General features: G+C 39.2%; 1 protein-coding gene and 2 long non-coding RNA genes across 5 annotated transcripts in view; 2 read left to right on the forward strand and 1 right to left on the reverse strand.

Annotated features, from left to right (window-relative positions):
• The first annotated feature begins 573 nt into the window (after positions 1-573).
• Positions 574-3,890, forward strand: LOC106838192 (uncharacterized). The gene is made up of 2 exons (XR_006516045.2): positions 574-808; positions 3,178-3,890. It is a non-coding gene; the product is annotated as an uncharacterized lncRNA (long non-coding RNA).
• BORCS7 (BLOC-1 related complex subunit 7) lies at positions 3,226-11,958 on the reverse strand. Of its 3 annotated transcripts, none has more exons than XM_014852107.3 (5): positions 11,716-11,958; positions 5,629-5,691; positions 5,480-5,523; positions 4,678-4,698; positions 3,226-4,162 (listed from the first exon to the last, which is right to left on the reverse strand). In XM_014852107.3, exons 1-5 carry the CDS (start codon positions 11,851-11,853, stop codon positions 4,111-4,113), a joined length of 318 nt encoding a protein of 105 aa, XP_014707593.1. In that variant the 5' UTR covers positions 11,854-11,958; the 3' UTR covers positions 3,226-4,110. The 3 variants fall into 3 exon arrangements, with proteins under 3 accessions (XP_014707593.1, XP_014707603.1, XP_044607654.1); XM_014852117.3 differs by having other exon boundaries at positions 4,662-4,698; positions 11,716-11,929; XM_044751719.2 differs by lacking the exon at positions 4,678-4,698 and having other exon boundaries at positions 11,716-11,933.
• The window catches only part of LOC139040143 (uncharacterized), a 28,925-nt gene continuing 16,421 nt past the window's right edge, over positions 11,614-24,117 (forward strand). Inside the window, exon 1 of the long non-coding RNA XR_011494068.1 lies at positions 11,614-11,749. This is a non-coding gene — a long non-coding RNA (uncharacterized lncRNA). The remainder of the gene's footprint in view (positions 11,750-24,117) is intronic.

Below are 24,117 nucleotides of genomic sequence, written 5' to 3' on the forward strand. Positions count from 1 at the left end.
GTGAAAACACTCCTAAATATTAGTTTTCAAAATACTCTCCCCATGAAGTTAGTTCCTTTAGAAAAGCACTTTCTCGCTCATTGTTAAAACGGTATCTTTATCTGGAAGGGAGGGATTAGCGGGAGGTTGAGGAAAGGACTGGATCTTTTCCCACTTGTTCACTCATGCTTGCTTTATTATATTATCTTCAATTTGTAGTTATTCACAAGAATCATTTGATAAGCCTTAAATCCACTTAACCACACACAGATCAACTGCAATAAAGCAAACCACCATCAACTGAAATTGAGCTACTCCCAGTTGTCCCTCGGGACTGATTTTGGACCAGACTGCTTGTGACCATCACTCATACTGACTGATCAGTGCCTCAACCACAGTTTTTTGTTTTGTTTCATTTTGTTTTGTTAATATCACCCCTGCTAAATGATATGTATGCTATGTAGATCAGTATGCTACACAGACCAAACTAGGGCTTTCATATCAAGCCATATTTTAAATACTAGTAAAAGCTAATTTTCTTTAAGATAGAAAATAAACATACATAGAAATTTTCCTATTTTCTTCCCTTCCAAGGATGGCCTTGTGCATACCTCCACATATCCCACTTTGGAAGCTACTGACTGGTCTGACCATTCCGGAATGGTCCAGAAAGGCAGATTTTGGTTCAGCACCTGGAACCATCCTTCAAGAAGGAGAGCTTTCCTAAATGGCCAGCATCCCTAAGAAGGATTCTCCAAACACTGGAAGCATTCAAGCAGAAGCCAACTGACCAACTGGATGTTCACTTGCCAGCGGTGCAGAAGCAGGGGTAAATGGACTGGATTCAATTATTTCCAAGATCCTTTCCTGTGTACTATGTTAAATACTAGAAATGACAGGTAGCACCTCTATTTATAAGGGAAGTAACAGGTAATAGAGACCAAGACTAGTGTCAAAAGTCCTATCATCAAGCTCATTGCTCTGGGGTAAGTCATTTCATCTTCCTGGCTGTTTTTCACCTGTAAAACACGGGGCCAGAATTTAATAACTTTTGAGGCACCAATACAGCTCTAATATTCTGGGGTTCTATGATTCTTTCTTCTTCACCAAATATTATTTTGGTTCTTGGTTTTTAAAGCATATTCTTTTAGAAAGAAATTCTTTTTTCAGTTTTTCTTTTTTAAGATTGGCACCTGAGCTAACAACTGTTGCCAATATTTTTTTTTTTTTTGCTTTTCCTCCCCAAATACCCCCTGTACATAGTTGTATATTTCAGTTGTGGGTCCTTCTAGTTGTGGCATGTGGGACGCCACCTAAACATGGCCTGATGAGTGGTGCCATGTCAGTGCCCAGGATCTGAACCGCTGAAACCTGGGCCGCAGAAGCGGAGCACGCGAACTTAAGCACTTGGCCATGGGGCTGGCCTCTCTTTTTTCAGTTTTAAGTAGAAATAGAAATTGAATTTTTTCAAATGCCTTTTTGGTGTACATGACAGTGATATAAGATTTTATTGTTTTTTATTAATGTAATGTGTTTTGCAGCTGTGATATCAACTTTATAATTCTGGAATTATGTAATTCTTCAAAATATTTCTCTATTAAATTTTTTGAGATTTTTATTAGGATTTTTGCATCTCTGTTCCTAATAAGACTCTCCTAAATCTCCTTGTGTCATCTTGCTTTTAATTTTTTAAAATGAAAATCATATTACTTCAGCAAATAAATTGAGTATCTTACTATCATTTTCTATTCTTTGGAAGTATATGGAAATGATTTGTTCTTTGACAGTTTGGAAAAGTCTCAGCAAAGCCATCACAAGCAAAAGACATGTTAATTTGTTGTTCTTTGACAATTTATGGATTATTTCGCATGAGTCTGAACATACTCTCTTTTAAATGTCAGTTTTGTAATATTATATCTTTATAAGGAGCCAGACATTTCAATACTAGTAATCAAATTTTTAGCATCAAGCTGACAGATAACTCTTTTCAGATCTAATTATTTTATATATCTCCTCTTCACCTATAAGTTTACTAATTTGTACTTTTATGAATGAGCTGTCACTTTACCAATTTAATGTATAAGAACCAATGAATGGTGTCATATATTTTCCTAGTTTTTGTCATTCATTCTTGATTTTCTTATTTCCATTTTGATTTCTTTTGTTCTCTTTCTAAATTCTAATCATATACCCCTTAAAAAATGAAAACATTTATTTCCACCCTTATCCCTAATACAGAAATTTAAAGCATGATTTTTTCTTTATAGCACTGTTTTGCTATCATCATATAAATTTTCTTACGTGGAATTTGAATTTTCATTATCTTAAAAATACTATCCTCCAGCATATCCTCTATCACCCAGATGTTATTTAAAGAAGAATTTATAGGGGCCAACCCAATGACGTACTGGTTAAGTTCACGTGCTCTGCTTAGGCGGCCCAGGGTTCACTGGTTCAGATCCTGGGCACAGACCTATACACTGCTCATCAAGCCATGCTGTGGCAGCATCCTACATAGAAGAACTAGAAGGACAGACAACTAGAATATACAACTACATACTGGGGCTTTGGGGAGGAAAAAAAAAGAATTTATTTCCATATAACACCATTTAATTCTATATAAGCTGTTCATTTCTATAAAAGACAAACTATCAAATTACGTATATATTTCTGCCTGTTCTCACATTTCTGGCTACTTTTCTTTCACGTATTTGTCATTATGCTCTTTAAAATGACTAAATTCAGTACTACTAGGTTTTCATTGTTTAATGTAAATTTTATCTTTATATACCATTAATATGTTGACTACGAAATGTATTTTATCAGATACAATGTAAGCAATTGTTGCTTCTTTAATATTTTTCTAGCATGAGGAAGAAAACTTAGAGCATAGCTTTATTCTAATTTTCTTTTCATCTTAAGTATTTCTTTGCTTCTTGTGTACTTGGATGGTTGGACTTTGTTTTCTAAATTGGCGACCCTTCTTTTTAAAGGTAAACTGAGCCCATTTACATCTAATAGTTGTAATAAATGTTTATAGAATGAATGCTTAAGTGAATTCCTTCATACCTAGGGTTTTTTTTTTTTACCTTAATATGTAGATGTATAATGAGGGATAAATGCAATTTGATATGATTGGTCAACCTGATGATATACAATATGAATTAAGTTGGACTCATTTGCTTTTTTTTCCTTCAGGGAAAACACCATTTTCTTATGTCGGATTTCTTCCAATCTCTTAGTAAATTAAGAACTGAACTGGAACAGGTTTAATTTAAACAAAGTAAAGATATTCAGACTTGACAGGAGACAATGGTAATGCCATTTAACAAGATGAATTCAATGAACAGAGGTAAATGACTACAAACACAAGGTTTTAACCATGGCACAACTCCGCAAGTACAGGAATTCAACTGCCTTCGCATTTGGCAACAATATCATACAAGTGAATTTGCTGACGATTAACAAAATTACAAAATGAACTCAAGGCCACTTAATCAAGAGTCACAACAACAAAGAAATACTAGGAATGCAGGTCAAGGCAGGAGGTTGCAGCTGGCCAGATATCATACCATTTGCCTAATTTCCACTTGGGAATTTGCTACAATGAATAAAACAAGTATCTCTTCTGAATTGCTAGGAAAGAAAACAAAACAACAGGTATTACCTATCACCATTCTGTGACCATGAAATTAAAATATTTTCTGAATGTACGATTAAAAGAAAAAAAGTCTTTCAAAAGAAAATTAATCATTCCTATGTGTTCACAGTAGAAGCTCTATTTCTAAATTCAAAAGATTACTCAGTATTTTCCTAAGAATCTCATTTAGATAATATGGCTTTTTGACATATTAAAGTTCTATGGGAAAAACAAGATGTCTTTTAATTTTGCTTTAATATCAAACTAAACAGAGCATCATAAAAATTCAAGAAGAGCATGGGTTAGTCCAATTCAAGAAGTGCTTCCAGAATTCAACCACCTTGCTTCTTTTCAGGAGAAACTATCCATCATTACAAATCCTTTCTGATTGAACTTTTGGAGGAGAAGATGGAAAATCAAACCCACAGCACAATGGTTGTATAAGGTGTTTCCTCCTCAGCATCAGTGCTTTTGCCCTTTTATAAGCCATTCTATTTCAACAGATGATTCAACTGGTCCTGTAGATCTGATGACTGCTCAACACTAGAAATCAGAATAGAGAAAAAGGTTTATCTGGAATGAGCAGTAAAGACATCTCTTTGTAGAAACTACTTGTACTTTAATGCATAAGTACTGTTGAGGCTAAATGAAAATTTATATTGGCTCACTAAGGTCCCAGAAGTGTTTAAACTATGAAGAAAAGTTTTGTAAAGCCAATTAGTAGCGTAAACAATATTACAAGGGACAGACTTAATCCACTTTTTTTAAAAAAAAGGCTGTTTAATGACTCTACTTAATGAATATTACCAATGTAAAAGGTTTTCTATTCCTTAAGATTGGTTTCTAGACCCTGTAACTTTTAGAAAGCCTTTACTAGCAGTGAATTCACTTACTGCATGCCTTCGAAATATATTCTTTATGTCCCAAATAAGCTATCCCAGAGACATGGCAATTTAAAGGTGTATGTCAGAGTTTTACACTGATCCTAGGCCCCGCAGTAAATTCGCCCTTGCCTGCTTCAGTTGGTCCCCCACTCCCCTACCTTTGGAGTTACTTACTTCTTCTGAATAGCTTCTTGCCTAAATCAGAAAGGACAGAGGGAAATAAACATAAGAAAAAGTAAACTAGTAGAAATTATTTATGGCCAGATATATATAGGCAGAACAATTTCTGTCTTATGTCACCTTCTATATTTCTGTCCATCCTAAGATTGTGCTATCGAATCCGTTTAATATGGGAGCACAGAGCTGCTGAAAGGATGGATTCTGAACCTCAAGAGCTAATAATACTCTATCAGAGGGAGGCACGTGTCCCACAAACTGCATGCGTGGCTCACATTCAGCTTGGGTATGTTGAGTCCAAATTATAACAGAGAAGTCATCTCTATATTTCAAAATCTCCTGGATGATTTACACACAGCTAGGGCTGGGTTACACGTGGGGATGTGGGTTTCAGGTTACAATTATACTTGATTCCCTAGTGACGGAAACAGACACCCCAGGAGAGATCTCGAGCACAGCCAACAAATACTGATTAAGTGCCACCTAGCTGTTAAGCACTGTGCTAGCCTGGGCCTGGCCTGGGCCCTGCCCTTATGGGGTATGCAGTTTCTCCCTCTGAGGAGTCCTCAAACGAACACAGAGAGGTTCACAAAAGGTGGTCCCTGTTCCTGATCTCACCTCCCACCCTAACTTCTGCAGTCTCAGGCATCTTTTCCAGAGGGCGTTCATCCTTGACTAACCCCGCCTTTACTCCTAACTCCTGCCTCCACGGGAAAACGTGCTGAAGCACAAAGGCGACAAGCAGCAGCCTGAGGAGGATGATTTTGTAGCAAGTGGTCACTGGAGAGAGCATACTCACTGGTATTGAAGATGTGTTGTTATTATTGCCATTTTCCTTAAACTCTGCATTAAAAAAACCAAACAAACAGAAATAGAACATTTCAATTCCCGTGTAGCCAAACAAAAGATGTATATAAAACCCAAATCATAAAAGAAATTGTTTCTTACATCTTCTGAGTGCAAGATGGCATCTTCCTGTAGTACCATGTTTCGAGCTGCCTGACCCAGCAGCTGGAAGACAAAAATAAAATGGTAATAATCAAAATTTCCAAACTTCCTGCAATCTTCTCTCTGCAGTTGTTATAGCACCGCCCTCTCCCCTCCCCCCACTCTCCCACCTCATACAACTACAAACGCTCCACACGTAACAGAGGATAATTTTCCATTTGTTCATGTTGAAAGTCCATCTCATTGTCACTACGGCAGTTCTGGCAGGGAGGAGACATCTGTTCCAAAGGCCACTCCCTGAGAAATCAAGAGCTCCGTAACTGCTGAGCTCTCCGTATAGCTTATTACTCAAGTGCTGAGAGAAGAAGTCTGCAAGAAAAACTTTAGCTCCACAAACCCAGTGAGAACCTAACTTCTGATTCTTTAAAGGCCAATTTGAGATGTGGGGTGGTTTGAGGAGCATGAGGGAGCAGGAGTTAGGGTAGGACTGAAAAGGACAGAAGGAATGTAGCTGTTCAGAAATGGAATGAGTGAGACAGAGGAAAAAAGGGCAAGAGAAGCAGCTTAGGGTTTCAAGTGGGGAATCACCACATGGAGAATGGCCAGATGGGGCTGGGGAAGAGAAAAGAAAGGAGAACGTGGAAGCAGATCTTCGTGAGTTCACTGATAGCAGGGCCCTGAGACCAAGAGAGAAAAGCTAGGCTCTTATTCAGCAGGGTGGCCCATGGTCCGGGAGATCCAACTGAGTCAGCACTGAGAGGCAAGAACAAGAGATCAGCAGAGGTGTCTGGCCTACTGTTGCACCCTGTTCGGGCACACATTAAGTCCAGCCATGGAAAGAGAGCTGCTGTGATCTGCTACCAAGCTTCCCTGTTTCTTTGGGTCAGAGAGTCTTGTGAAAGGGGACACTGCTACAGGCCCCAGATTCCTTGCCCCACCACAACTTTTATTTATTTCTCTTTTTAAGTTTTAAAATTAATAAACCTTTATGTGCTTGTAAAGTCAAAATAATAAAATAAGACCTTCTATCTCTCTCTCTTCCCCTCTCTGTTCTCTCTCTCTCCTATGCATAAATATTTTTACTAGTTTTTGGTTTATCTTTCCATTGTTTCTTTTGAAAACAATGGACATATGTATATGTTCTCCCCTCCCTTACTTAAAATGTAATATACTATATGCCCCCTTCCTCAGCCTGCTATTTTCACTTGACAACACCTCCTGAGATGGAGCTGCAGCAGTACACATTGAATCTCCGCGTTGCTCTTCGACAGCTGCAGAGCACTCCACTGGACAGACGTCCCATGAGACTATTCCACCAGTCCTCCGCTCTGGACTTTGGGACTGTTTCCAGTCTTTTGCTATTATAAGTAGTGCTACAAAGAATAGCTGATATATCTTTGCATTTTTGCCATCGTATCTTTAGGACAGACTCATAGAACTGTGGTTGTGATTGCTGGATCAGAGGGTTTTCACTTTGTTACATATTGCCAAATTCTCCTCCATTAGGGATATATCATTTTGCATTCCCACCCACAATGTATGAGAATGCCTGTTCCCCTTCGTGGCCACTTCTCAGTGGCAGACTCCAGACTCCTATAGATGGGGGATGGTGACTGACAAACTGATGGCAGAAAGAAAGGGTTCTAACAGAATCCACCTCATTCATTCACTTAGATATTCAACAAATATTTATTAAGTGCTTATGATATGACAGTATGAGACACAGCCCCGGTCCTTACAGGCTCATAATCTGGACTAGCAAGAGGACACAGGCACTAGAATACCTTGTGGTAAATGCTGACGGGGAAACACTGGATGCCCTGGGAGTAGGGGGTGGGAGGGGAGGGGTGGTGGTGGTGTCTAACCCATTACTGGGGTAGGTGATCAGGGAGGGCTTCATAAAAGGAGTGACTTCTAAGCTGAGACCTGAAGGCTAGGGTTTAGAATACCTAAGTGTAATTTTACAGAAAAGTGGCATGATCAGATTTACCGCTTTGGAAGTGCAGTCAGCAGGAAGGACTGGAGTGGGAGGGGAGTGAAGGCAGAGAAACTGGTTAGGAGAACATTGCAGTATTCTAGGCAAGCAACGAGAGCGGCCTGAAGCACAGGAGCGGCAGTAGAAGAAAAGGGGCCAGGGGCGGGAGACATTCAGAAGACACACTCAGGGCACTTGCGATTGCCTGTAATACAGGGGCTGTTGTAACGTAAGGCCAAGGCCTTTGCTTTGATGACAGATGTATTCGCTGGGCATTCTGCATCATTTTGTTACATAAACCAACCACGCACATAACATATCATCTAAGATTTCCAGATTTGGTTTCTTTAAAGTGGAACAACATCTTGAATGACACCTGAAAAGCAGTCTGAGTACAAACTTTTTAGATTTCTACGCATTTTCCCCCTAGGCTTTTACCATTGTCTTGCTCAATAACAGTCTGTCTTACTACTCATCTTCAATAAGTATTTCTGATTTGCAACTTAATTTTCATAGCAATAACCCTCCCTTTTTTTGCCCTCATATTCCATCATTTTCCATATTATTTCATTAACTAAGGTAGTTGCAATAGCAAGCATAAGTGCCTTACACAGGTTTAGAAAAACACAATGGACTCTCACAAAGCACATGACTCAGGTGGAGAAGCAGTTGTGCAGGCGTGTACAAGAGGAACGTATCAGTCACAAGCATTCATGGTGCTGTGGGCAGAAGTTGGCAGACTTTCCCTCACTTTGTGCTCCAGCCATACTGGCTTTCTTGCACCCCTGCACACATCCCCAGCTCAAGGTCTTCGCATTTGCCACTTCCTCTCCTTGGAACTCTCTGCCTCCAGATGACCAAACGGCTTGCTCCCTCACTTCACTCAGGTGTCTGCTCAAATGTCACCTCTTTAGAGAACCCTTCCCTGACCACTCTATTTAAGGTAAACCCTTTCATCCCTCCATTCACAGCTTTGTCTTTCTTCACAGCTTTACTACTACCTGATTTTTTCGTGTTTCATTTGTTTGTCTCTTCACTAAAATGTAAGCTTCCTAAGTAGAGGGACCTAGTTTTGTTTACTGCCCTCTCTCTTGTACCTAGAACAGTTCCTGGCATGGGGCAGACACTCAGTATTTGTTTTAATGCATGCTGTGGAATGAGTGTTCTACACCTGGAAATTGTCAGCTAATCAAACAAAATAGCTATGTGGAGACTGCCAAAAAGAGAAAAAAAATGCTCTATGGGCTAAGAAGGATTGAAAATCAATAAGACACTCCAATAACCTCATAGTCTAGGGAAGGAAATGGCAAAAATATAAAAGTAACTACAGAAAAAGGCAATGTGGTATGTGATGAGTAGCATGTAAGAGAGCTAGTAAAAAGACAAAGTTTGAGAATTGAGAAATGATGTGCCAACCCTGTCCCAGAAATCTGGACTGATTTCAGTTTAACTCAACCCACACCACTTACTGAGCGCCCAGTCTAAATCTACTACAGAAGAAGCCCATGCGAAAAATACACAAGAAGGGAGGGAAGGAGTAAGCCATATGAGGGCAGTCAACGGTGGCAGAGTGGCTTTTTGGCCACTTAATCTAGCTAGTACCACGTGAAAGGTGGTGCCCAAGAGTATGGGCCTAGAACCAGTCACCTAGGTTTGAATCCCAGCTTTACCCTTTCCTAGCTACTGTGTGACCTTAGACAAAGTTAAATTGCTCTCTGTATCCTCTGTGTAATAAATTACCTCCTCACTAGTATTTGTAAAGACTTCATGAATCAAACTACATAAAACACAGCAGTGTCCAGCACATAGTAGATGCTCAATAAATATAAGTTTATTAGGATGAATATGGATGTTCAATACATACTGGTGGTTAACTGTAAACATCATCTATTTTTAAAACTTTATACATTTCTATTGTTTCTCCCAAAAAAAGATTCAAGGCAACTTATACCAAACTATATATGTGTCTCTGTGTATTGTGTGTGTGTGTATATATATACGTATATACATTTTTTTTAACAGAACTAAAAGCCATGAAAAGGAGAAGGAAGTAAATATGTCTACCACTAAAACTGACATAGGAAATTCTGTGCAACCAAGCCAAAAAGCAAAATACAATGAGTTGCATAATTCTTACGGTAAAAGGCAATATAACTCTTCTTCAAAAGAGAGAAACTTTCCTCTGATACTGAATCCTAAAAAGAGCATATCATGTGGGGACGCCACACAAAGCATATTTGGGATCACCAGACCAGTGACTTTAACAACAGTGTTACAGCAAATGCAAACACTTTTTTGTAGCCACTATCAATAAAAGCTAAGGACATAACATGAAAGTTAATTCTGCAAGACAATTCTACCTAAACTAAGATGCAAATACCTACTATGAACATTCATATACAAGCCCAAAGACTTGTGGACATATTATTCTTGCTACTATATCTATATAACTTAATGAAACAATACAGGAACCGATGAAATGAGTTTAAAAAAGAAAGAAAGTTGCTACTGCTATGAAAACTAAGTTGAAATCAGAAACACTTGTTGAAGATGAGCAGCTGAGACACACTGCTATTGAGTTAATTATGAGCAAGACAACGGTAAAGGCCTGCAGGAGAAATTCAGAGAAATCTAAAAAGACTCCCTACTTAGATTGTTTTACAGGTGTATTCAAGATGTTGTTCCATATAAAGAAACCAAAACTGGAAACCTTCGATGATATGTATTGTGCGTGGTTGGTTTGTGTAACAAAATAATGGACATGTTTTCCTTTCTCTTGGGTAAAAACTTAGGAGTGGAATGGCTAGATCATTAGACCCATTTTGTCTGTCAGTGGGTATCTGGCTTGTCTCCAGTTTGGTGCTATCATGGATAAAGGTGCTAGAAACATGCACAAGTCTTTGTGTGGACATATATTTTCATTTCTCTTGGGTGAATATCGAGGAGTACAAGGTGTCGACGAAAATAATCCATAACCAATCTATAAATGAAAATTTGGGTGAGTTTATTCTGAGCTTAAATCTGAGGATTATAACCCGGGAGAGTCTTTCCACAAAGGAACAGAGCACTCCAAAGAAGTGGGGGTACACAGGGTGGTTATATACCTCAAAGAGTATGTTCCACATATGATTGAAATGTCCCTTTTACAATAGTCACGAGGCTGCTCTGTCAGCACAGCGATGGATGGAAACGGCAGATAGGTCTGCTGTCTCAGTGAACGCCGCAGGGTGGCAGGTGTGTTGCCTCAGGATGGGGGGTCGCAGGTGAGCGCTGCAATCGGTTCCCAGCCTAAAGAAAGATGCTTAATCTTTAAGGAGATGCCAACGTTGGGAGGGGGAGAGAAGTTGCACCTTTATCTCAAGGGCCTTTGTTCTTGCCATAGGGAATCTCTAAAGCAGATATACAATGCATGCTCAACAGCCCCGGCCAGGCCCTTTTGGAAAGACAAGGTCAGGCCGAATTAGGTTTACACCAAATGGCTTCCTCATGTACTCCAATATATCCTATTACTTGCCATTTTTATTTGTCAAAGGAATATCTTTTTTTGGAGGCAGACAAGAGTGTACATACATAAAACTTTCTGGTGTGAAAAGTCATCAAATACGGAACCAGCCAGAGGATGATGAGGGTGAAATCAGGGCAAAGGAGATAGCTAATTTAAGCAACAGAACCAAGAATGTGGCCAGAAAGAAGTTAGAAAAGAATAAATCTATATAGACAGTTTATGCACAAAAGTGTGGAAAGAATCTGAGACGTTTAAGGCAAAACCATGAGGAATTTGGGGGCGAAAGGGATTAGATCTTCACTAGAGACAACCCGGAGAAACAAATGAGGAAATGGTTAAGACTTCTATCTCACCCACCATGCGGCGGCAATCTCCGCTTTAAAGCACAGCCTCTCGCGATCTCGTTTCCTCGCTCACATACACCGCTAGTCCTACCCAAAGAACTACATATCCCAGAATGCACCATGCTCCTCCGCGAAAGAGCTCTGTTCTCAGCCAACAGTTCACAGCCTACAATTCCCAGGATGCGAGGCGACCCCCTTCCCACAGCTATGAAAGATGGGGAGTCCCTGGGGTTTTAGGCCCGGAGAGTCCACGCGCAGCTCACCTCGGAGCTCCGGGAGCCCTTCAACACCTGCTTGGTGAGTGCGATCACGTCAGTACCACAGGCGTTCACCTTCTCTGTGAGAAGCCCCTTTACGGACTGACCGAATCGCGCTTGCGAATCCGGCGTCCCAGTCGCCATCACCTCAACTAGTAAACGCCTCCGCTCGGGCGATGGCGAGTCGCCGGGGCCAAAAGAGCTGTAAAGCGGAAGGGAAGGAGGAGGCGTCCCTTCTTACCGTGGGAAAAGGAAGGGACGCATGCGCCCAGCGGCGGTTGACCTTGGCTAACTTTAAATTCATCTAAAATAGTCAGCTGATATCCTGAGGAAGACAGGGCCCAGGCAAACATCTTGCAGGGGATGGAGGACAGTTTCAGTAAATCCATGGTTTAGAGTAAGTAGGCCTGGATTACAGTCCCACTTCTGTGAGTGACTTCTTGTGATTTAGTTGTGTGACGGCAAGTTACTCAAACTCTGCGTCTTGTGTTCCTCATCTGTAAGATTGAAATCAAAATGTTAAAGTCTCCAAAGGGTTATGAGAGTGAATTAAGATCATTCAGTTCAATTTTAATAATCAATTCATGAACTAAATACCAAACTGTGCTAGGCTGAGGGTAGAGAAAGAAATGAGACACAGTCCTTGTCTCAGAGGACGCCCAGGCTAACGAGGCGTGTAGACAGGGGAACTAGGAAGAACAACGCAATAGAAAAATTGGCAAAGGACACAAATAGGCGATTAAAAAAAATCAAATGGCCAATAAATGTTAAAAATGCTCAACATCGCTAATAATTTTTAATGAGAGGTGACTTCTTTGTTCCATTAAAATCAAACTGATTATCAGCTTGGAAAAGACTTAATATATGAAATGTTTCATGTAGCTCTTTCTTTTTTAGCTAATGCCAGAGAGAGATGAGATTGGTGTTAGACTGCAAATTTTGTTCAAACTCACCTGAACTCAATGTCAACATTACTTTCTCTTCCAAGTGTCTAGATTCATATGTCTGAGGATTCTTTCATTTAATTCTTGTTCTTAATCAGTTTTATTGAGATAGAATTTATGTGCAATAACTACATTCTTTTAAAGTGTACCGTTTGATGAATGTGACAGATGTATACACCTGTGAGCCACCACTATTAAGATACAGAACATTTTCATCACCCCCAGAAGTTTCCAGGTGCCGCTTTACAATTCATCTGTCCCTCACTTCAGGCAACACCTGATCTGCTTTCTACCACTGTTGATTAGTTTGCATTTCTAGAATGTTATATAAATGGAATTATGTAGGAAGTCTGGCTTCTTTCTCTTAGCATAATGATTTTGAGAGTCATCCACATTGTTGGATGTATCACTAGTCTCTTCCTTTATATGGCTAGAAAATATTCCATTGTATGTATATACAGTATCTCATTTTGTTTATCCACTCACCTGTTAATAGACATTTGGGTTGTTTCCACTTGGGGGCTATTATGAATAAAGCTGCTATGAACATTCTGTACAAGTCTTTATGTGGGTTGTTTTCATTTTTCTTGGGTAATATCTAGGAGTGGAATGACTGGGTCATATGGTAAGTGTTTAACTTTTCAAGAAACTGCCAAACCATTTTCCAAAGTTGTTTACTGTTGACGAAAACAATCCAGAACCAATCTATAAATGAAAATTTGGGTGAGTTTATTCTGAGCTTAAATCTGAGGATTATAACCCGGGAGTCTTTTCACAAAGGAACAGAGCACTCCAAAGAAGTGGGGGTACACAGGGTGGTTATATACCTCAAAGAGTATGTTTCACATATGATTGAAATGTCTCTTTTACAATAGTCACGAGGCTGCTCTGTCAGCACAGCGATGGATGGAAACGGCAGATAGGTCTGCTGTCTCAGTGAACGCCACAGGGTGGCAGGTGTGTTGCCTCAGGCTGGGGGGTCACAGGTGAGCGCTGCAATCGGTTCCCAGCCTAAAGAAAGATGCTTAATCTTTAAGGAGATGCCAACGTTGGGGGGGCGGGGAGAGAAGTTGCACCTTTATCTCAAGGGCCTTTGTTCTTGCCATAGGGAATCTCTAAAGCAGATATACAATGCATGCTCAATGGCCTCGGTCATGCCCTTTTGAAAAGACAAGGTCAGGCCGAATTAGGTTTACACAAAGTGGCTTCCTCATGTACTCCAATATATCCTACTACTTGCCATTTTTATTTGTCATTACCATTTTCCATTCCCAGCAGCAGTGTGGGAGACTCCAGTTGCTCCATACCCACAAACTGAGGGAAGCTCGATTGTTCTGTAGCCACAGCTGTTAGCCACCTGTGAGAGAATGGCCACTGACAGGTGGTTTCCATGATCCCCACCTCCTGGGTTCGTGCCCTTATGTGATCCCCTTCTCTTACGTCGGGGTAGGACCTGTGACTTGCTTTCACCTATAGTATATGCATTGATGACAGGAGATATGTGGTTACAGGTACTTAACTACATGATTACGTTACATAGGATTGTAACACCCAACGTGCTGAAGTCTCTCGCCCTTGCCGGCTGTGAGGAAGCAAGTGGCCATGTTGGAGAATTCCACGTGGCAAAGAACTGCAAGCAGCATCTAGTCACTGAGGGCTTAGCTTCCAGCTGACAGCCAGCAAAAAAATGAAGCTGTCAGTCAAACAACCGAAAGGAGCTGAATGCTGCTAATAGGCAGGCAAGGCGAGAAACAGATCCTGTCCTAGTGGAGCCTCCAAATAGGAACCTGGCCCTGGCCCCACCTTGTTTGCAGCCTTGTGAAACCCTAAGTACATGGGCCAGAAAAGCTGTACTTGGATTCCTGATAATAAATGCATGTTGTTTTAAGCCACTAAGTTTGTGATGATATTGTTATATAGCAATAGAAACCCAATATTCCACCAGAACTTGTTTGAAATCTGTTCAATCAATCAATGACAACTCATTTCAGTGAATCCCTTTTGCAAATAAAGCAATCAGGGTCTGGCCCTTGCTGCTTTTTTTTTTTTTTTTTTTTGCTGAGGAAGATTAGCCCTGAGCTAACATCTGTGCCAGTCTTCCTCCACTTTATATGTGGGTTGCTGCCACAGCATGGCTGACAAGTGGTGTAGGTCCACACCCGGGATCCAAACCCATGAACCTGTGCCGCCAAAGCGGAGTGTGCCAAACTTAACCACTACACCACGGGGCTAGCCCGTGCCCCTCACTTCTGAAAGTCAGTCAGTCAGGGGCAGATTCATGCCAATAATCACTCCTCAGAGTGCCAATGAATCAACAAGAGCCTGACTCAAGTAACTACACTTCTCCAGATGATATCGACCTGCTTATGTCCATCAATCCCTGAAGTCTGTGCTTCCCCAAAACTGTTATGATCAGCTGTCTGCTCTGCTTGGAGAAACTGCCTGCTCTCCATTATTACAGTAAACAGTAAATTCAGTTTTGTCTTTTTTGTTTCACATATTGAACTATAGTCTTATCTTTGGACAATTCTAGAGGTTCCAGCAAGATCGTTTTGAAGACCCTCACTGGGCAGCATTCCAGGAAGCCTCAGGTCAAAAAGTGCACTCACTGGACTCCTTGTCTTCTCTCCTTCGGGTCACTTGCCCTACGAGTCAGTCTCAACAAGAATCTGAATTTTGACTAGTTTCATTGAGCTCTTGTTGCTAAATTAATTGTTATCCAATGATACGTAACCAAATAGGTCTTTCTATAAGGCTTTTAGACTCAGGTCTTTATAGAAGATAATTGGGCCTGGATCTTTGTATTAAGTAATTAGACCTTTGGGTTTGGAGATGCAGGATTTAGTTATTAAATCTAGGTTTTTGTATAAAGTTATCAGACCTTTTGTTTGGAGGTATATTGTCTGATAAATATTTTTGCCATTAACGTGATTATTCTCCTGCTGCTTGCCTTGCTTTTGCCATTGTTTGTCTCTGCGTGCAAAGTTAAGTTTCAAGGGCTTTTGCTTTTTGCGGGGTCATCTTGTTTCTTTCGAATGTGTAAGGAAGTGTTCCACAGAGAATGGAGGGATCACAGGCCCCACAGCCTCCAGCTCTATCCAAGCTGGCCCTTGAGGGTTAATGACTGAGGCCTGTGAGACTGGAGACTGGCTAATGTTACCACATGTCGTAAATCCCTTTTGCTAATTGAAACCACTGAACATTTTTCTACTAGTTGATTAACTAATTATGAATTACTGTTACTTTCTCCCTCTCATATTAGCATCTATTGGTGTAACTTTCTTAGTCCAGAAACTATATAACCTTTACCCAGTGAAGCAGAATCCCTAGATTATGTTTCTGGACTTCAAGAAGTGTCCATGACCAGAACAGAACTTTCGGATGTGCAAATATCAAATCTTGATGCAATATTGTTTGTTGATTGACTTCTTAGTAAGTATAAAAAGTGACAGTACCAGGCTTGATACAGGTAGCCCAGTCATGCTTGTAAAATCCTATTCCTTTCCAAAAGTCAAACTGTTCAAATGACTGAACTGTGGCTCTTTCAAAGGCATATCAAATTACTCAAATAAAAGAGTAGCTACATAATCTAATAGCTGGTTTGTGTTAAGACGTTAGTTCTTTAAAGTGCTGTTTTAGGGGCCAGCCCGGCGGCATAATGGATAAATTTGCCCTCTCTGCTTCAGTGGCCCCGGGTTTCACTGGTTCGGATCCCGGGTGCGGACCTACACACCACTCATCAAGTCATGCTATGGCAGCAGCTCACATGGAAGAACCAGAAGAACTTACAACTAGGATATACAACTATGTACTGGGGCTTTGGGGAGAAAAAAAAAGAGGAAGATTGGCAACAGACGTTACCTCAGGGCCAATCTTCCTCACCAAAAATAAAAAAATAAAGTGCTATTTTAAAAGATTTTCTTTAACTTCCTCAGAAACTCTTTAAAAATAAACAACAAACATGAATTACCTGATGCTTTGATACTACCTAAAATAATTGCTGGTCCTAAAGGATAGAGAATCACAGTACTATACTACAGAAGCTAGTCTAATACTGCAAACATACTTTTAAGATCATCATGCTAAACAGGCTGCTGTGATGAAAAGTTTATATACAAGGACCTCATATAAAAGAACAAAAATAATAAATTCATGGAGAAGTTAAAGGATTCAATCATAACTATGCAAAATCTGACCCACCAAATTCTGAAAAGAAACGCTAGGAACAGTGAGGTTAAGACCCATGAAGATAAGATCTTTAAAAACCAGCATCATCACCTGGTAGCAACAGACGAAAGCTCAAATGGACACTAGACTGAGTTCTCTGTGAAACATCTCCTTCAGGAAGTGTAAATTGACCACAATATAAATCATGGTTTGGGAAATTTTTTTCTAGGATCACAGAGGATTTGGCCAGTATATGCCTCATCTATAGCTAAATTAATCCGCAAAAATTTATAAAGGTATGATTCCAACATTCTGGAAAAGGCAAAACTATAGAGACAGTAAAAAGATCACGTTGTCAGGGGTCAGAAGGAGTGGGATGAACAGGCAGAGCATAGGGGATTTTTAGGGCAGGGAAAATACTCGAGAGACTATAATGATGGATACACGTCATCATACATTTGTCCAAGCCCGTAGAACGTACAACACCAAGAGTGAGCCATAATGTAAACTATGGACTTTCAGTGATAATGATGTGTCAGTGCAGGCTCATTAATTATAACAAATGGGCCACTCTGGTGGGGGATGCTGACAATGCAGGAGGCTGTGCATGTGTGGGGGCAGGAGTATACAGGAACTCTGTACATTCCCCTCAGTTTTGCTGTGAATTTTAAACTGTTCTAAAAAAAATAAGGTCTTCATAAAAAATTTGTAGAGGTGAGGAATTGCAAAGTTGTAAAGGACTGAAGCCATGCCTAAAGGTCATTTTGAACATCTCCAAATGGATGTAAATTAACTTCTTCTATGTGTTATATAAATAGGTGCTGGTAAGAATGCATTTATTTTCTGGATGAGCTGAAGTATTTCCATGTTGAAAAGCCACAAGTACAATGGCCAAAATACTGTCATAGTGTTTTGTACCTAGTTTCTACCTATGTTTTCTACATTCCAATTTATTGACCCAGTGATAAAGTGACACATTTAACTGAAACAGTTATTCATAAATTTAAATTGTGAAAGACTTTGCCTTTACTCAAAAGCACTTCTGTCTTCGTCATTCCCAAATCCTCTGGAAAAATGAAAGAGATTCTAATAGAACTGGCAAGTTGATACCAACTAGAGATCCCACACTGAGGTTTCCAGATAACTTTTGAAGGAGTTAGTCCAAGGAGGCTGACTGCTAACCCAAGAACTTCAGAACAAGCTGATAACCACATGAGCCAAAGAGCTACTGCCCCAAACCGCTGGAACAAGATTCCTCCACACGTCACACTCTTCATCCTCCTGTTTACTCATACTTTTTTTTTTTATCGACGTAAGCTTCTATATTTATGACTTATAATGTTCCCCTTATCAGTAATAACGTGCCCGTCTAGACTTTACTAGAAACAATCATCACACAAACTTTTAAATTTAGTTCTCTCAAGCTATTGCTAGCACAGTCAATTTAAAAAACAATATACCGATAAAAGTACTCTTTATAAAGTCCTTACACTAGAAGAAGTGCAAGATACAATAATAAATATTTGTCACAACAACGCCCAGAGACAACATACGTCAGCTCCATCAAGGTTGATCCATCTCGTGTGCAGCTTCTGGGTTCTATTTCACGTGTTGGAATTGGACCCTTCAGTGGCAGTCCAGAAACAAGGTTAATTATTCTGTAGAGCTATTCCAAAGATAGGACTCCCCAACACCCTCAGTGGACTATATCTCTTTACAGAGGCCAGAAAGAATAAAGCTATTTCTGGAAAGAGGCTCTTCTTTCTCCCTTGCTCACAATTTCCTCTGTTAATAACATTTTGAATGCCTGCAGTATATTTGTTAAGGGTCACTCTTTGTGTAGTTTATGTTACATGTGTTTTGATAAATGCAGAATGCCTTGTATCCTCCATTTACAGTACCACACAGAACAGTTCTGCTGCTCTGTAAGTCCCTCGTGCCCCACCTATTCCTGCCTCCTCCCCTCCCCTTGAGCCCCTGGCTGAAATACCTTCTACTGTCTCTCTAGTTTCCTTTACCCTAAATGTCAAATAGTTGGAATCATAGTATGTAGGCTTTTCAGACTGACTTCTTTCACTTAACAATATGCATTTAAGTTTCCTCCGTGTCTTTTTGTGGTTTGGTTGTTTATTTTTATTGCTGCATAATATTCCATTAGAGATGTACCACAGTTTGTTTATCCATTCACCTGTTATGCATAAAGCTGCTATAAACATTTGTGTGTATGTTTTGTGTGGACATAAGTTTTCAACTGATTTTCTTAAACACATAGGAGCACAATTGCTGGGTCTTATGTTTTTATTTGATAAAATATAAATCACATAAAATTTACCATTTTAAGCATTTTTTTAAGATTTTTTTTTCCTTTTTCTCCCCAAAGCCCCCCAGTACATAGTTGTGTATTTTTAGTTGTGGGTCATTCTAGTTGTGGCATGAGGGATGCTGCCTCAGCATGGCCTGATGAGCGGTGCCATGTCTGCGCCCAGGATCCGAACCGGCAAAACCCTGGGCCGCCCAAGCGGAGCGCAAGAACCCAACCACTCGGCCACAGGGCCGGCCCCTTTTTTAACTATTTTTTAATGTACAATTCAGTAGCATTAGGTACATTTACAACATTGTGCAACCATCACCCACTATCTATTTCCCAAACTTTTCATTGTCCCAAAGAGACCCTCTGTACCCATTAAATAACTTCCCCTGGTAGCGTCTATACTTTTTTTTAAATTGAGATCATAATAGTTTATAACACTGTGAAATTTCAGTAGTACATTATTATTTGTCTGTCACCATATATATGTGCCCCTTTACCCCTTATGCCTACCTCCTAACCCCCTTCCCCTCTGGTAACCACTAATCTGTTCTCTTTGTCCGTGTGTTTATCTTCCACATATGGGTGAAATCATGCAGTATTTGTCTTTCTCTGTCTAGCCTATTTCGCTTAACATGATACCCTCAAGGTCCATCCATGTTGTTGTGAATGGAATGATTCTGTCTTTTTTTATGGCTGAATGGTATTCCATTGTGTACAGATATACATATATATATATATATATACATATGTATGTATATATATATACCACATCTTCTTTATCCATTCGTTAGTCAGTGGGCACTTGGGTTGCTTCCACGTCTTGGCTATTGTAAATAATGCAGCAATGAACATAGGGGTGCATAAGTCTCTTTGAATTATTGATTTCAAGTTCTTTGGATAAATACTCAGTAGTGGGATAGCTGGGTTGTACAATATTTCTATTTTTAATTTTTTGAGAAATCTCCATACTGTTTTCCATAGTGGCTGCACCAGTTTGCATATCCCAGCAGTATATGTGGGTTCCCTTTTCTCCACATCCTCTCCAACAGTTATCATTTTTTGTCTTGGTAATTATAGGCACCTTAACGGGTGTAAGGTAATATCTCAATGTAGTTTTGATTTGCATTTCCCTGATGATTAGTAATATTGAGCATCTTTTCCTATTGGCCGCTGTAAACGTTCTTTGGAAAAATGTCTGTTCAGATTCTCTGCCCATTTTTTGATCAGGGTGTTTGTTTTTTTTGTTGCTGAGTTGTGTGAGTTCTTTATATATTTTGGAGATTAACCCCTTGTCAAATATATGATTGCAAATATTTTCTCCCAGTTGGTGGGTCGTCTTTTCATTTTGTTCCTGGTTTCCTTTGTCTTGCAGAAGCTTTTTAGTCTGATGAAGTCCCATTTGTTTATTTTTCTTTTGTTTCCATTGCCCAAGTAGACATAGTATAAGAAAAGATCCTTCTAAGACTGATGTCAAAGAACGTACTGCCTATATTTTCTTCTAGGAGTCTTATGGTTTCATGTCTTACCTTCAAGTCTTTAATCCATTTTGAGTTAATTTTTGTGTATGGCGAAAGGTAATGGTCTACTTTCATTCTTTTGTATGTGGCTGTCCAGTTTTCCCAGCACCATTTGTTGAAGACACTTTCCTTTCTCCATTGTATGTTCTTAGCTTCTTTGTCAAAGATTAACTGTCCGCAGATGTGTGGTTTTATTTCTGGGCTTTCAATTCTGTTCCATTGTTCTGTGTGTCTGTTTTTGTACCAGTACCATGCTATTTTGATTATTATAGCTTTGTAGTATATTTTGAAGTCAGGGATTGTGATGCCTCCAACTTTGTTCTTTTTTCTCAGGATTGCCTTGGCTATTTGGGGTCTTTTGCTGCCCCAATGAATTTTAGGATTCTTTGATCTATTTCCATGAAGAATGTCATTGGGATCTGATTGAGATTGCATTGAATCTGTAGATTGCTTTAGGTAGTATGGACATTTTAACTATGTTTATTCTTCCAATCCTCGTGCATGGACTATCTTTCCATTTCTTTACGTCATCATTGATGTCTTTCAGTAATGTCTTATAGTTTTCATTGTATAGGTCTTTCACAAAACTCCTTGGTTAAATTTGTTCCTAGATGTTTTATTCTTTTTCTTGCAATTGTAAATGGGACGGTATTCGAGTTCTCTTTCTGTTAGTTCATTATTAGAGTATAGAAACGCAACTGATTTTTGTAAGTTAATTTTGTACTCTGCTACCTTGCTGTAGTTGCTGATTATTTTTAATAGTATTCTGATGGACTCTTTAGGGTTTTCTATATATAAAATCATGTCATCCACAAACAGCGGGAGTTTCACTTCTTCATTGCCAGTTTAGATACATTTTATTTTTCTTGCCTAATTGCTCTGGCCGAAACCTCCAGTACTCTGTTGAAAAAGAGTGACAAGAGTAGGCACCCTTGTCTTGTTCCTGTTCTCAGAGGGATGGCTTTGAGTTTTTTCCCATTGAGTATGATATTGGCTGTGGGTTTGTCATATATGGCCTTTATTATGTTGAGGTACTTTCTTTCTATACCCATTTTATTCAGAGTTTTTATCATAAAAGGATGTTGGATCTTTCAAATGCTTTCTTTGCATCTATTGAGATGATGTTGTGGTTTTTATACCTCATTTTGTTAATGTGGTGTATCATATTGATTGGTTTGCAGATGTTGAATCATCCCTGCATCCTCAGTATAAATCCCACTTGATCACAGTGTGTGATCCTTTTACTGTATTGATGTATTCCGTTTGCCAATATTTTGTTGAGAATTTTTGTGTCTACGTTCATCAGTGACATTGGCCTGTAATTTTCCTTCTTTGTGTTGTCTTTGTCTGGCTTTGGGATCAGGGTGATGTTGGCCTCATAAAATGTATTAGGAAGTGTTCCACCTTCTTCAATTTTTTGGAATAATTTGAGAAGGACAGGTATTAAATCTTCTTTGAATGTTTGGTAGAATTCTCCAGAGAAGCCATCTGGTCCTGGACTTTTATTTTTTGGGAGGTTTTGATTACTGTTTCCATCTCTTTACTTGTGATTTGTCTATTCAGATTCTCTATTTCTTCTTGATTCAGTTTTGGGAGGTTGTATGAGTCTAAGAATTTATCCATTTCTTCTAGATTGTCCAGTTTGTTGGCATATAGTTTTTCATAATATTCTCTTAATAATTTTTTGTATTTCTGTGGTATCCATTGTAATTTCTCCTCTTTCATTTCTAATTTTTATTTATTTGGGCCTTCTCTCTTTTTTTCTTAGTGAGCCTGGCTAAGGGTTTGTCACTTTTGTTTATCTTCTCAAAGAACCAGCTCTTAGTTTCATTGATCTTTTCTACTGTTTGTTTGTTTCAGTTTCACTTATTTCTGCTCTGATTTTTATTTCCCTCCTCCTGCTGACTTGAGGCTTTATTTGTTCTTCTTTTTCTAGTTCTGTTAGGTGTAGTTTAAGATTGCTTATTTGAGATTTTTCTTGTTTGTTAAGATGGACCTGTATTGCTATGAATTTCCGTCTTTGGACCACTTTTGCTACACCCCATATGAATTGGTATGGTGTATTTTCATTTTCATTTGTCTCCAGATATTTTCTGATTTCTCCTTTAATTTCTTCAATGGTCCATTGGTTGTTCAGTAGCATGTTGTTTAGTCTCCACATATTTGTCACTTTCCCAGGTTTTTTCTTGTTGTTGATTTCCAGTTTCATACCATTATGGTTGTAAAAGACGCTTGATATGATTTCAATCTTCTTAAATTTATTGAGGCTTGCCTTGTTTCCCAACATGTGGTCTATCTTTGAGAATGTTCCATGTGCACTTGATAGGAATGTGTATTCTGCTGCTTTTGGATGGAGTGTTCTTTATATATATCTATTAAGTCCACCTGGTCTAGTTTTTCATTTAATTTCACTATTTCCTTGTTGACTTTCTGTCTGGAGGATCTATCCATCGAAGTAAGTGGGGTGTTAAGGTCCCCTACTATTATTTTGTTGCTGTTAATATCTCCTTTTAGGTCTGTCAATAGTTGCTTTATGTATTTTGGTAGTCCTGTGTTAGGTGCATATATATTTACAAGTGTTATGTCCTCTTGGTGGAGTGTCCCTATTATCATTATATACTGCCCTTCTTTGTCTCTCACTGCCTTTTTTATCTTGAAGTCTACTTTGTCTGATATAAGTATGGCAACACCTGCTTTATTTTGTTGGTTATTATCTTGGAGTATCATCTTCCATCCCTTCACTCTGAGCCTGGGTTTGTCTTTAGCACTGAGATGTGTTTCCTGGAGGTAGCTTATTGTTGGGTCTTGTTTTTTAATCCATCCAGCCACTCTGTGTCTTTTGATTGGAGAATTCAATCCATTTACATTTAGAGTGATTATTGATATATGAGGGCTTAATGCTGCCATTTTATCACTTGTTTTCCAGTTGTTCTGCATTTCCCTCATTTCTTGTCCTGTATTTTGGACTGCCAATTCAGTTTGGTGGTTCTCTATGATCGTTTTCTCAGTTTTTTCTTTATTTATCATTTGTATCTCTATTCTGATTATTTGTTTAGCAGTTACCATGAGGTTTGTATAAAAGATCTCATGGATGAGATAGTCCATTTTCTGATAGCCTCTTATTTCCTTAATCTAAGTATGTTCCATCCCTTTTCACTTCCCTAAGTTATTGTTGTCAGAGCTTATTCCATTTTGTGTTGTGTGTTTGTGGTTAAAATGAAGTGATTATAGTTACTTTTGATGTTTTCCTTCCCTTTATCTTTAATGTTATAATTAAGTATTTGCTAATCTGTTTTGATAGAGAGCTGCGATTTTCTCATTTTGTGTGCCTATTTATCTCCTTGCTCAAGGCTTTGTAAACTCTTTCTTTTTTTCAGGTATGAGGACCTTCTTGATCATTTCTTGGGGGTGGGGGCTCTTGTGCTGATGAACTCCCTCATCTTTTGTTTATCTGAGAAAGTTTTTATTT

This window comes from Equus asinus, chromosome 2 (genome assembly GCF_041296235.1).
Source record: "Equus asinus isolate D_3611 breed Donkey chromosome 2, EquAss-T2T_v2, whole genome shotgun sequence".
In the NCBI taxonomy this organism is placed as follows: Eukaryota; Metazoa; Chordata; class Mammalia; order Perissodactyla; family Equidae; genus Equus; species Equus asinus.

Coding starts and splice junctions, on each gene's coding strand:
- BORCS7 (XM_014852107.3), bottom strand. CDS start 11,853: ATGGCGACTGGGACGCCGGATTCGCAAGCGCGATTCGGTCAGTCCGTA. Junction 5,692..11,715: donor AGGGCTCCCGGAGCTCCGAG/GTGAGCTGCGCG, acceptor TTTGTCTTCCAG/CTGCTGGGTCAGGCAGCTCG. Junction 4,163..4,677: donor CAAGAAGCTATTCAGAAGAA/GTAAGTAACTCC, acceptor TCTGATTTCTAG/TGTTGAGCAGTCATCAGATC.